This window comes from Artemia franciscana, chromosome 5 (genome assembly GCF_032884065.1).
Source record: "Artemia franciscana chromosome 5, ASM3288406v1, whole genome shotgun sequence".
NCBI classification, from domain to species: domain Eukaryota; kingdom Metazoa; phylum Arthropoda; class Branchiopoda; order Anostraca; family Artemiidae; genus Artemia; species Artemia franciscana.
Window position 1 is genome coordinate 46,106,476 of NC_088867.1, and position 12,562 is coordinate 46,119,037.

Here is a 12,562-nt window from a genome sequence, read left to right on the forward strand (position 1 = left end):
TTTTCCCACCAAGTTTCATCCCGAATCCTCCATTCTAAGCGTTTTCGAAGATTTTAGGTCGCCCCTCCAACTCCCCCCAACGTCACCAGATCTAGTTGGGGTTTAAAATAAGAGCTCTGAGACACGATATCCTTCTAAATATCAAATTTCATTAAGATCCCATCACCCGTTCGTAAGTTAAAAAATACTTCATTATTCTATTTTTTCCGAATTAACCGGCCCTCCCCCCCCCAGATGGTCAAATTGCCAAAACTATTTCTAATTTAATCTGGTCTGGTCCCTGATACGCCTGCCAAATTTCATGGTCCTAGCTTACCTGAAAGTGCCTAAAGTAGCAAAACCGGGACACACCGACAGACAGACCGACAGAATTTGCGATCGCTATATGTCATTTGGTTAATACCAAGTGCCATTAAAACTAAGTTATTCCTTTATGACATGAACAAATTAGCGACTGAAACGATCAGAATTAATTTAGTATTAAACTTTGTTTTAAATTTGTGTGGCTACGATTTCATCGTATTTCATGTTTTACTCATTACTCGTTGAAATTACTCATATTTGGGTGATCATTGTAATGCTTATTGAGAAATTAGCTATTAAATCTGTTCCAAGTTCACACTTAATTTGCATTAAATTTGAAGTAAACAAAAACTAGATTGCAATTCCCACAGGGATCACACTATGTGATTTCAAACAAAAATACACAACAAGGTTTCGAATATCCTATGACAACGGCTACATTGTGTTCAATATGTATAGGGATCGAAAGCTTACCTTCTGCTGTATAAATATTTTACGCGCGAAATAAAAGACGATACCACTATTCTTGCTTGCACAGAATTGGAAAATATCCCCCAGCAGGGATATTCATAGAGCGATCTCACCCCTTTATGCTTTTTTTGGCACCTACAGCACCTCACCCAAAAGTTTGTTTCAGACACTTACGCCCTTTTTGGAAGCCGCTATAATTTTCTAAGAATTTATGTATGAAAGTTTAACTTTGTTTTGCGAAAGTTTAATTTTTATCCAAGAGTCCTTGACTACCTGTTATATCATTACAAATTAGATGTTATATGTTTGTGCAACAAAATTAATATAAAATTTAAAAGGAAGGACAGTGTAATCTAAATTTGTACAGTGTGGTATATAAAATTTCAGTAGGAGAATTCTGATTGATCTCATTAACCTGAACTTGAATAAAAATAATATTGATTAATAAAAATAAAAATAATAATAATAATAAAGACATTCCTGTGATTCTAATGTTAGTTTTACATTGCTTTCAATGTTGATAATATTTAATGTACCTCCATCTCTATTGGTCAGAAGTCCCTCTTAATATTAAAATTGGGCTTATGACTATTTAAATTCTTACAGATGACTGGAGTTTTACTGCTAAAAGAAGGAACTTACTTGAATGCTCAAATGCACGCTGTGCATAATCCAAATACTTGGATGTACGCTTTCAACTACGAAGGCAGAGCTTCCCTTTACGGTGTCATTGTCGGTGGCCCAGCAATGGACGTCATTCCTCATGGTGAGTGTTTGTACAAGTTATCATGTCTTCCATCTTAAAATCCCATTAATTCTGATACACTTAGTCAAAATCACTATCGGAGAATTTCTCTTCCCCCATGAAATATTCCTCCAAAGAAAGATCCTCTCGTATATCCCTCTCCCCTCGACCCGCAACTCAAAATATCCCCCCTGAAAAACGTTTGTACACTTCCCAATAACCATTACTGTATATAAACACTTGTCAAAGTTTGTAACTTGCAGCCCCTCCCCTGGGGACTGTGGGGGAATAAATCATCCCAACAACATACTTATTGTGGTTGTCGACTATGCTGAACAAATGGCTATCTCAAAATTTTGATCCGTTGACTTTGGGAAAAAATTACCGTGTGAGGGGGCCTCCAATTGGTTGCCCTCCAATTTTTTTGGTCACTTAAAAAGGGCACTAGAACTTTTAATTTCCGTTGGAATGAGCCCTCTTGCGACATTCTAGGACCACTCTGTCGATACGATGATCCCTGGAAAAAAAAAATAAATAAACACGCACCCGTGATCGGTCTTCTGGCAAAAAAATATGAAGTTTCACATTTTTGTAGATAGGAGCTTGAAACTTTACAGTAGGATTCTCTGATGCGCTGAATGCGACGGTGTGATTGTCGTTAAGATTCTGTGACTTTTAGGGGGTGGTTCCCCCTATTCTCCAAAATAAGGCAAATTTTCTCAGGCTCGTAACTTTTGACGACAAAATTTGATGAAGCTTATATATTTAAAGTTAGCATAAAAAGCCGATTCTTTTGATGTATCCTTTAGTATCAAAATTCCGTTTACTTTTGAGCCAGGTCGCTCCTTACTACAGTTCGTTACCACGAACTATTTGATCTAGGAGGTGCCATGTTCAGATCTCTTTACCAAAAGCTTCTCATGGGCAAGATAGGAGTTTTCATAACTGTATTGGTATCTAAGCTGGGCTTCTTAGGATCAAGTCAGATCACAGCCCGTCGTAATGCACTAAACATCTGTCATTGCACGTGCGTGAAGAGGCGGAGTCATGAAGAGAGGTTTAGATTGATGTACTTCAAAGATCTTTAATGAAAAGTATAGGACTTTTCATATATATATAATTATGCTATGCTATTAGCAGAGTTTAGCAGACCACTCCTTATTTAGGTCTCAAAATTCCATTATTTTTATAAATGTTTTTCAACAAAGAGGTTCTGACCTATCGAAATTTTTCAGAACTCTAAGAAGTCGCTGGTAATTTTTAACTAGCATCCCACTTTGTGTTTTAGGTGTCTGTCACTCTGACGAGCTGATTTATTTATTCCAATTTACTGGACTCTTCAACGAAACAGAAAGACACATGACAGAACGCATGGTCGAGCTTTGGACTAACTTCGCAATCTATGGGTAATTTACAACTTTTTTGTCAGAGTAGCACCCTTAAAACTTCTTAGATTACAGGCTGGACCTAAACCTTGAAACCATGGCGCTTAAAAACACGCCGTTAACTTACCATCCTATATAGTTCTACCCTTAAACTCGTTCAAGCGAATATCGAAATTTTTTTATATCAAAAACGTTCTGTTTTTCTTCAGAGCCGAACTAAAAAATTAGGGAATTCTTTTTCTTCATTTTTGAAAAATTTTGAAATTTTTTTGAAAAATTCTTATATAATTTTAACTTGCCAAGATTATTATTTCTTCCATGAGGTATTTTATTTGTTACTGGCAGCCCACTATTTCACGGGCACTATCTTTTTGACGTTTTTATCATCAGCGGTCCATGAATTTTGTCAGTTGTCAGCAGTATATTTATTTATTATTATTTTTTTTTGGGGGGGGGGGGGGTAGTTGTTAGGTAGTTGTTACTGGTGAAGAGTTTTTACTATGGGTATGAATTTGGAGAATGCATTAATCAAAACATCAAACATAAGCAAATGTTTCTCTAAAAGAAGCAAAAGGTAGTATAAATAAGCGTTTAAGGAAAACCTCTCAAGTCCTACTTAAAGCTATAGTGCCAATTGAACTTCAATAGTCCAATTAGACAAGAAAGTCCAATAAGACAAGAAAGAAAAAATATGAATACCAAACAAAATTCCAAGACCAAAGATTGCTCGTTGAAAGAGCATTTATGAAAATTATGTCCATCATTGTTTTTAATTTTTAATTAAACTCAGTCTTTTCACCAGAGAATATTTTAACATGGCCTAATCACCTACAAGCTGTTTATATTTGTTCCGTCTTTACTTTATCTTTTTGGCAAAAAGCGTGTAGAAGTGAGTGGAAACATGTTGGAAAACCCACAATAGGTACAGACTTCTGCAGTTTGGTTTTCAGGTACTGAATCTCTAACTGATGATTTTCGGTGAAAATCATTCTTAATACGTCAAAACTCTAAGGTCAATTAAATATTTTCCCCAAGGCTTTCCTAGATTAATCATTACGTGCAGGTTTTTCCAGGATTGATTATGCAGTGCAGAGACCTTTTCCCATGTTTCCCCCTTCCCCCGAACAACCCCTCCCCCCAAAGCGCGAAAAGGTCCCCCTGAAAATGTCTGTACATTTCCCAATAACCATTACTATATGTAAACAATGGTCAAAGTTTGTAACTTGTAGCCCCTCCCCCGGGGACTGTGGGGGATTAAGTCGTCCCAAAAGACATAATTATTCAGGTTATCGACTATGCTGAACAAAATTGTTATCTCCAAATTTTGATCCGGTGACTTAGGGAAAAAATGAACGCGGAAGGGGGCCTAGGTGCCTTCCAATTTTTTGGTCCCTTTAAAAGGGTACTATAACTTTCATTCTCCGTTAGAATGAGCCCTCTTGTGACAATCTAGGACTACTGGGTTGATACGATCACCCCTGGGGAAAAAAACAAAAAAAGCAAAAAAACAAACAAACAAATAAACACGCATCCGTGATGTGTCTTCTGGTAAAAAATGCTAAATTCCACATTTTTGCAGATAAGAGCTTGAATCTTATACAGTAGGGTTCTCTGATACGCTGAATATGACTGTGTGATTTTCATTAAGATATGAAACTTATATATTTCGTAAAACTATGAAACTTATATATCATGAAAAGAGAAATCACCAATGCAACAGCACAAACACACAAAAAAAAAAGAAAAAAAAAGAGAGACAGAAGGAGAAAAGGAAGACTGTTTTCCTAAATTAGTGATTAATATAGACCAGCACTTGAATGAGGCCTTAACCCTACTCATCCATACAATCACATAGGTCAAACAGCATAGCCATACACAATCAACCATAAAGAATAATCCATGGACAGGCAGTCATGTCTAAAATCAGCATTAAAATGTGATTCTTTTGATGTAGCTATTGGTATCAGAATTCCATTTTTTAGAGTTTCGGTTACTATTGAGTCGGGTCACTCCATACTACAGTTCGCTATCACGAGCTGCTTGATAAATTATTTGAGTATATACTGCTTCCGAAAATTAAGGAATTTGATAGTTTTGAGGCTAACTAAACAGCATTAAGATACGGCTTATTTGTCACTTTGCTCATTATGTTCTAGTATGGCCTATTAAGGAATCTACTTGGATTACAGTCTTCATTTTCTAATCCTTGATTTATTGGAAGCATTCAATAGTAATTGCCTTGCTCATACTTGGCATGCTCTTAGTCAACTAGATATGAATGTATCTGTGACTATTTTTTAAGGTTTTATCATTTAAATTTACATTTAATATTAAAGTTGGGAAGTGATGAATTTTCCTAGATTACCAGTTAAGATTGAAGCTAGAAATGGAGGGGGGGGGTCTTCATATCTTCAGTGATTCTTCCGAAATATTCAGTTTGTGATAAGTAGATTATCTTTTTGGGCTTTTGCAGACGACTTGTTTCTTATAGTTAAACTGTGGTTAGCTTAGTACGTTTTGTTTGATCTGTTGTAGTCGTATTTGCAAATAATAAGCTACTAATAAATGTTGATGAACGTGATAATCTGATTTTGATGGAAGTGCTTCGTCTAATTTTTTGGATTGTAGTTTATTTTGCATTCCGCAAGTCCATTTTTTTTATGGTCCATTTTTTGTAATTCTTTAAGTCTTTTTAGTTCTCAAATAACTCGTGATATTAAGAATAAAGTAAAATATAGGTATTCTCAATTTTTTGATCTGCACGTGGGGTACGCAGGAATGCACGCCCCGCTCTTTACGCTGAAGTTTTTTACTGTTTTAAAAAGCAGAGTTGAAAGAGTCAAACTTTAGCGTAAAGAGCGGGCGTTGATAAGGAAGCAGCCCCTTTCATATACGAAGTAATTTCTGTTCGTTTTAAGTTTTAATGTCGCTCCTTACTTTCAGCTAAAAAAATTTGTTTTTTTAATTTAATTTTTACAGTTAAGCATGGATGTAAGCAACGATCCACTCGGACGTAGTATGGAAAAATTATCATTTTTGTGCATTCATTGAATGCGAGTGTCTATGCATAGGGAATGAAACACAGATATATGGACCTAGGCTATACCTCTCAAACCTAGAGTTAAACATAAGCATTTTTTAGGGACCCTACACCAGAAGGCGTTGAAATATACCCAGACAGTTCCAAATGGAGTAGGTATACAGATGAAAACAGAATCTATCTTGATATTGACCTGGCTTTTGAAGAGAAAGTAGAATACGCAAACACTTACACAGTTGCTAGAGATACAGGCTTTTCCGCAATAATGCCAGAAATGATTGAAGAAAACTATTGGTCATTAGAAGATGCTCTACAACAGCAAAAGTACCTGAGAAGTTTACAAAAATAATTTTTTTTTGTTCTTACTAAAAAATTAACTCGTTAGATTGATCTTTTTTGACAAGAATTAGGAGAAGATTTTTTTTTCTTTTTTCTTTTCAGTGCTAGACACAAAATTTTGACTTCCAAACTAAAAATGGGTATTCACAAAAGTAAAGAACAACAAAGAGAGAACAAACGAACGAGACTGCGGCCAGTAGAGAGAAAAAAAAAAAAAAAAACGTCTTGGCTATTTTGCCTGTATGAAAACGAGGCGTCTTCAGAAAGAAACAAAGGTAGAAACTAAATAAACTGAAAAAAATCAATAAAATCACCACCAATATTGATAAAATACAATTGTCGCAGCTGATTCACATAGGTCACAGAAGCTAATAGAGTTACTTTGATGAGAACGTCAGCGAAGAGAAAAGATGTCTTTTCTCTCTACTGGCCGCAGTTTCGTTTGTTTGTTCTTCATTGAGTATTTTCTCTCTTTGTTGTTCTTTGCCATGGCTGGTCATTTCAGCTTAAGATCTTTCATTCCACAAAAGCAAAGAACAACTTTTAAAACATAATGCAAAAATTGACTCATCTATTAAGTCAAGCTCAAAACAAACAAAATTACCAGAAGCAATAAATTCAAACTTGAAATTAAGACTGCCAAAAATAATGTTACCTGCATCTCTAATCTTTCATGGAGCTAATCTTTCTTATGATTATCTTTCCGTTGAGAAGATGTCTTGCAACAGAACATGTTGCCAGATGGCTTTCAATTTTCACCGCTCTTTTTATCCAACAGTACATGAGCTTAAAGATATACACACAAGATTTATTGACAAAATCCCTAATATTAAAATAAATGCTCCAAACAGTGAGCATCTTAGTCGTATTGGCTTATGGGCTGTTTTATGACCAAATACGAACTATATTGTTTATAAGTGGAGCATTGCACCTACAAAGTTATAGCGGTCTATTATCAATACTATTGTCACTCCTATACCAAGTTTATTCTAACTAGAATGCCATCTATTCTACCTATACTAGCCTGGGCATTAAAGTCCCCTAATAGAAATATCATTTTTCCTGGAATCCTGACTGTTTATTCTTGTAACTGTCTGTAAAATTCATTCGAGTCATTACTGTTACCATTATTCTGTTCTACAGAGGCATCTACCACTTTGAATAATACACTGCAGTTTTTGGTAGTAAACTGAGTAACTTGAATCCTATTATTAACACCTTCCTGATCTAAGCAAGACTTAAAGATTTCCTTATTCATAATGAGTTCTACTCCCTGCCAATCTACCCACTCTTCCTACTTGACGCAAATAAATTTTTTTTCACCTTAGTTCAGGTTTTCTAACCTGGGGTTTTTCCCTTTGGAGTTTCTGTTAATATGTAATCTGTCAATATGGAGTTAATATGGAGTTATGGAGTTTCTGAAACTCCAATAAAGAATAGTTCAAAACACCTGAATTTGCCTGTTAAAAACTCAATATGACTGTTCTCTTTCAAAGTCGTAGAGACCATGCCACTATTTTCACCACATTAAATAAAAAAAATTCATAAAAGAGGTTTTGCAAAGGAAGGTAAACAGCTGTATTAAACCAAAGACGAGCAATTCAAATTTAAAACGAACAGAAATTTGCAGTAATGAATAAATGAGACGCAACACGAACAGAAATCACTATGAATAATCTAGTCAAATTTAAAACAAACAGAAATTACCATAAATAAGAGCAGGGCTAATGCTTCCTAACCTTTTAAAGGTCAGAGCTTTATTTGCAATCTACTGAAAATAATTTTTATTCCTGGCGGCTTGAATTTCATTTGTAAAAACATCAGTAAAAAAAGAAGGGAACTTACTGTATTAACCAAGATTACTGAAAAGTAATTTTAAGAGTAGACAGATTTTATGATACATAATGATATTTATTCTTGTAAATATCAGCAATTGCGTATTCATCAACATTATAATCATAAAAACACTTTTAAAATGTAATTTGTTTTCGCTAAAGCAAAAATGATAATTTGGCCTTTAGAGGCTCAGGGGGGGGGGGGTAGTCTGACTCTTCTTTTTTTTACTTTATTTCTGCTTGTTATTTGTTTAACGTATCTCTTAACTTTTTTTAAAGCTTTTCTTATGGATTTTTAAATTATTTTTTCCCTTTTAAATAGTCATTATATTTGTTTAAAAAAAAGCATTTGTGAGGTTTGATTCATTTTTTCTGCATCAGAATTAAGGTCTAGCTATTTTTATTTTGAATAAAACTTTGCAACGATTTTTATTACTGGTGGTTCTATTGACCTTTGAATCGAAGGCTGGGGGAGTTGGTTATTATTCAATTATATGAATCAAATATCTGAAGTTTTTACCTGGTGTAGTGCAAAAGCCATTCTGACCTCTATCAAGTTACAGCTTTGAATGTAGACAAATATTGATTGCCAGTTTCAGTGTAAGTATCTTCTTGTATTATGTTTTGTTTTACCTGCTTGTTTGTTGAAATAAATGCATTTTAAGCTCATTAAATAAAAATAGTTCTGACTTGTTGCTGATAAAATAAAAATGAGACATCAAGAATCAATGCAAATAGAACTGCTTCCAGTTGATAAAACAGATAACAAGTTTCAACTTGATTGCCTCAGTCGTCTCTAAGATATTAAAAGATACGCCTTTTTGCAACCTATATGCGTATATTCTATTTTGATTTAGCTCAGCATCCTCCCCAACATACGTTAAAATTATCACATTAATGCCCTTAGCTATTTCTGAGCTATTACGCTTACGCTGTTCTGGCAACCTGGATACAAATAGTGTGTTTTGAGTTAGTTCTACAAACTCCTCAACATCCCCCGAAGGCTTTAAACTGATGCCCTTAGCTGATATTAAGATGTTGTAGATATGCGCTCTTGACGACCTTGATCCACATGTTGTCTTTTGATTTAGTTCAACATGACCCTCGACATTGCTCGACAATTTCAACTTAATACTCATAACTGTTCCAAATATATTTTAGATACGTGCTTTTGGCAGCCTAGACACACATGCCTTTTATGTAGTTGATCACACCTTTCAACACACCCTGAAAGTCTGAGCTTAATATCTGTAGTATTTCTTGAGATATTGCAGATAAATGATTTTGACAACGGTACTCAGTTAAAGACCCCCTTAAAATGCCCTGAGATTTTTGAGATTTTAAGATAATTCTTTTTGACAACCTGGATGCAGATAATGCCTATTAATTTAGTTCCATCTCCCCTGAATACACCTTAGAAGTTCCAACTTGTCACCCTCAGTCGTTCCAGAGATATCGCAGAAATGCTGTATAAATAACCTGGATGCAGTTAATCTCTTTTGATTAAGTTCAAAATTCACTTCAGCATTCCCTGTAAGTTTCATCTTAAGATACTTAATTGTTCTGGAGATATTATACATACGCCCTTTGACAAAATTATTGTTTATAGTGTCGTTTGATTTAGTTCAAAAGACATACCGTTTGACAACACGGATGTACATAGTGTCTTTTGATTTCGTCAAGATCCCGTTCGACATGCCCTTGTAGTTTCAACTTAATAACCTTAGCCGTTCCTCAGATTATAGTGACGTGTCTTTTTGACAACCTGGAAACAAGTGGTATATTTTAATTTAGTTTAACATCCCAGTAAACATTCCTTGAAAGTATAAACTTGATAGCTTAAGACGTTCTTGAGTTATCCCAGTTAGGACATTTTGACAGCCTGGATGCAAACAGCGTTTTTTGATTAAATTCAACATTCCCCTCATCATTCTCTGAATGTTGAGAGACACACATTCAGAAATATCAGGTGCGTCTCTTTGATCACTTGGATGCAGATAATATCTTTTGATTTAGTCAAAGTGTCTGTACATAGTGTCTTTTTACTTAGTTCATTATTCCCCTAAACACTTCCTGGAAGCACTTAAGCTATTAAGTCGGCTCAGAACAAGACAGCAGAAAGTTTTCCGACAGGTATTACAATTCGTAAAAATATAGGGGAGGGAAGGATTTTTATCGATTTTGTTTTTGTTCAAGATACAAAAATCCTGGGAGGGGAGGAGTAATGTAAATTTTCTCGTCTCTTAAAAAAAATACAAACTGAGAAATCTAGGGGGGGCTTCAGGTCATCCAGTTTGGAGGTTCCTCTGGTTAAGGAGAGGTTACTCAGCCCGAACAATTTTTGCCAAACATTATCTTAATTTCATTTTTTGGTGATGTTATTCAATCAGCAAGGGTCACAGTCCTGTATAAACAATCTTAAGCCTATTATCTCCGATCAAGTTATATTCATGTTGCAAATATTACACTACAATGTGGCAACTAAGAATAAATAGTATAGTTAGAAAGAGTCTACTCAGCCCCCCGCCCCCCAAAGAAACAACAACAAAAAACACACATAAAAACCCATCAAAACAAAAAATGTGGCAGAATTATTCATTAACCAGGTCCAGGCAATGCTTGTCGTTTACTAAGCTGTGATATCCTCTATGACATGGTACCACATAGGGTCACCCTGCAGCACTGTTTGCAGTCAAGGCTCAGATTAAGAAAACTCGTGATTGACCAACCCAAATTTACCTAAACGACTGCACAATCAGGGTTTCCCTTATTAGGATAGGGACAGAGAACAGAACTTATTACAGAGAGAGGACCTCAAACCATCTCACAGCACTTATCGCATAAGCCCCATGACAAAGCGAGAAAAATGAAACCAGCGAAGAGGGATAAACTGAAAATTCGCCCGATGGACAAATATAAAACTTTAATTATCCCACTATATTTGAAGGGAATAGACTTAATACACTATAGCACTAATTAAAATTAGTGCAAGATTAAAATAATAATAAAAAATAATTTTAATGAAAAATTCACTTAGACATACAAAATTAAGCCCGATTTCTTTTTGAGTTTCTAGCGTTTCGTTGATGTCATCTATATAGGCTATTAAATAGAAAAAACAAGTTTTTTGAAATGAAACTAAGGAGCGACATTAAAAATTAAAACGAACAGAAATTACTCCGTATATGAAAGGGGCTTTTCCTCCTCGACGCCCCGCTCTTTACGCTAAAGTTTTTTATTGTTTTAAAAATTAGATTTGCGAGAAAAAATCAAACTTTAACGCAAGGTGCGGGATGTCGAAGAGGAAAAGCCCCTTTCATATACAGAGTAATTTCTGTTCGTTTTAAGTTTTAATGTCGCTCCTTACTTTCATTTCAAAAAACTTGTTTTTTTATTTAATTTCTGAAAGTTTTTGAATTAATGTATGTCTGATTTTGGCTCTCCGTACATAAATTATTAAAATGAAATTTGCATATTAATTCTTTTTTTGGCTAAATGGCTTTCTCTTAGTTTTGATCAGACGATTTTGAGAAATAAGGGGTGGAGAAGGAGGCCTAGTTGCCCTCCAATTTTTCGGTTACTTAAAAAGGCAGCTAGATCTTTTAATTTTTAACGAACGTTTTTATTAGTAAAAAAAAATACGTTACTTAAGAATTAACTTACGCAACAAACTTTTATATTCTTATATTTTTGATTATATATACGAGGGGGTTTGTACCCTCGTTAATACCTCGCTCCTCACACTAAATCTTAAGTTTTGTCCCAATTCTTTAAGAATAACCCCTGAATCAGAAAGGCCGTAGAATAAATAGTTGAAATTACTAAAAATAATTTAGCATAAAGAGCGAAGTATTTATCTCCTCCTAAATACCTTGCTCTTTATACTAAAGTATTTTTAGAGCCCCTCGTATGCGTAATAATCTCTGTTCGTTTTAAGTTTGAATGCTTCTCCTTACTTTCAATTGAAAAAAACTTTTTCATGTTTATATTTTCATTTTTTTTAATAGTAATGCTAGAAAATCCTGCGCCCTTTTCATTGAATTTCTCTTCCCCCATGAAATATTCCTCCAAGGAAAGATCCTCCCATATAGCCCCCTCCCCTGAACCCCTCACCCAAACCAAAATAATCCCCCTGAAAACGTTGGCACATTTCCCAATAACCATTACTGTAAGTAAGCATTGGTCAAAGTTTATAACTTTCAGCCCCTCCCCCAGGGACTGTGGGGGGGGGGGGGGGTAAGTCATCCCCAAAGACACAGTTATTATGTTTTTCGACTATGCGGAACAAAATGGCTATCTCAAAATTTTGATCCGTTGACTTTGGGATAAAATTAGCGTGGGAGGGGGCCTAGGCACCCTCCAATTTTTGGTCACTTAAAAAGGGCACTAGAAGTTTTCATTTCCGTTAGAATGAGCCCTCTTGCAACACTCTAGGACCACTTGG

General features: G+C 35.1%; 1 protein-coding gene across 1 annotated transcript in view; it reads left to right on the plus strand.

Annotated features, from left to right (window-relative positions):
* LOC136027490 (carboxylesterase 4A-like) overlaps positions 1–6,334 on the plus strand; it is a 42,784-nt gene extending 36,450 nt beyond the window's left edge. Inside the window, exons 9-11 of the mRNA XM_065704801.1 lie at positions 1,381–1,540; positions 2,808–2,925; positions 6,047–6,334. Of these exons, the coding sequence (XP_065560873.1) occupies positions 1,381–1,540; positions 2,808–2,925; positions 6,047–6,293 (525 nt within the window). The 3' untranslated portion in view covers positions 6,294–6,334. The remainder of the gene's footprint in view (positions 1–1,380; positions 1,541–2,807; positions 2,926–6,046) is intronic.
* Positions 6,335–12,562: the final 6,228 nt, after the last annotated feature.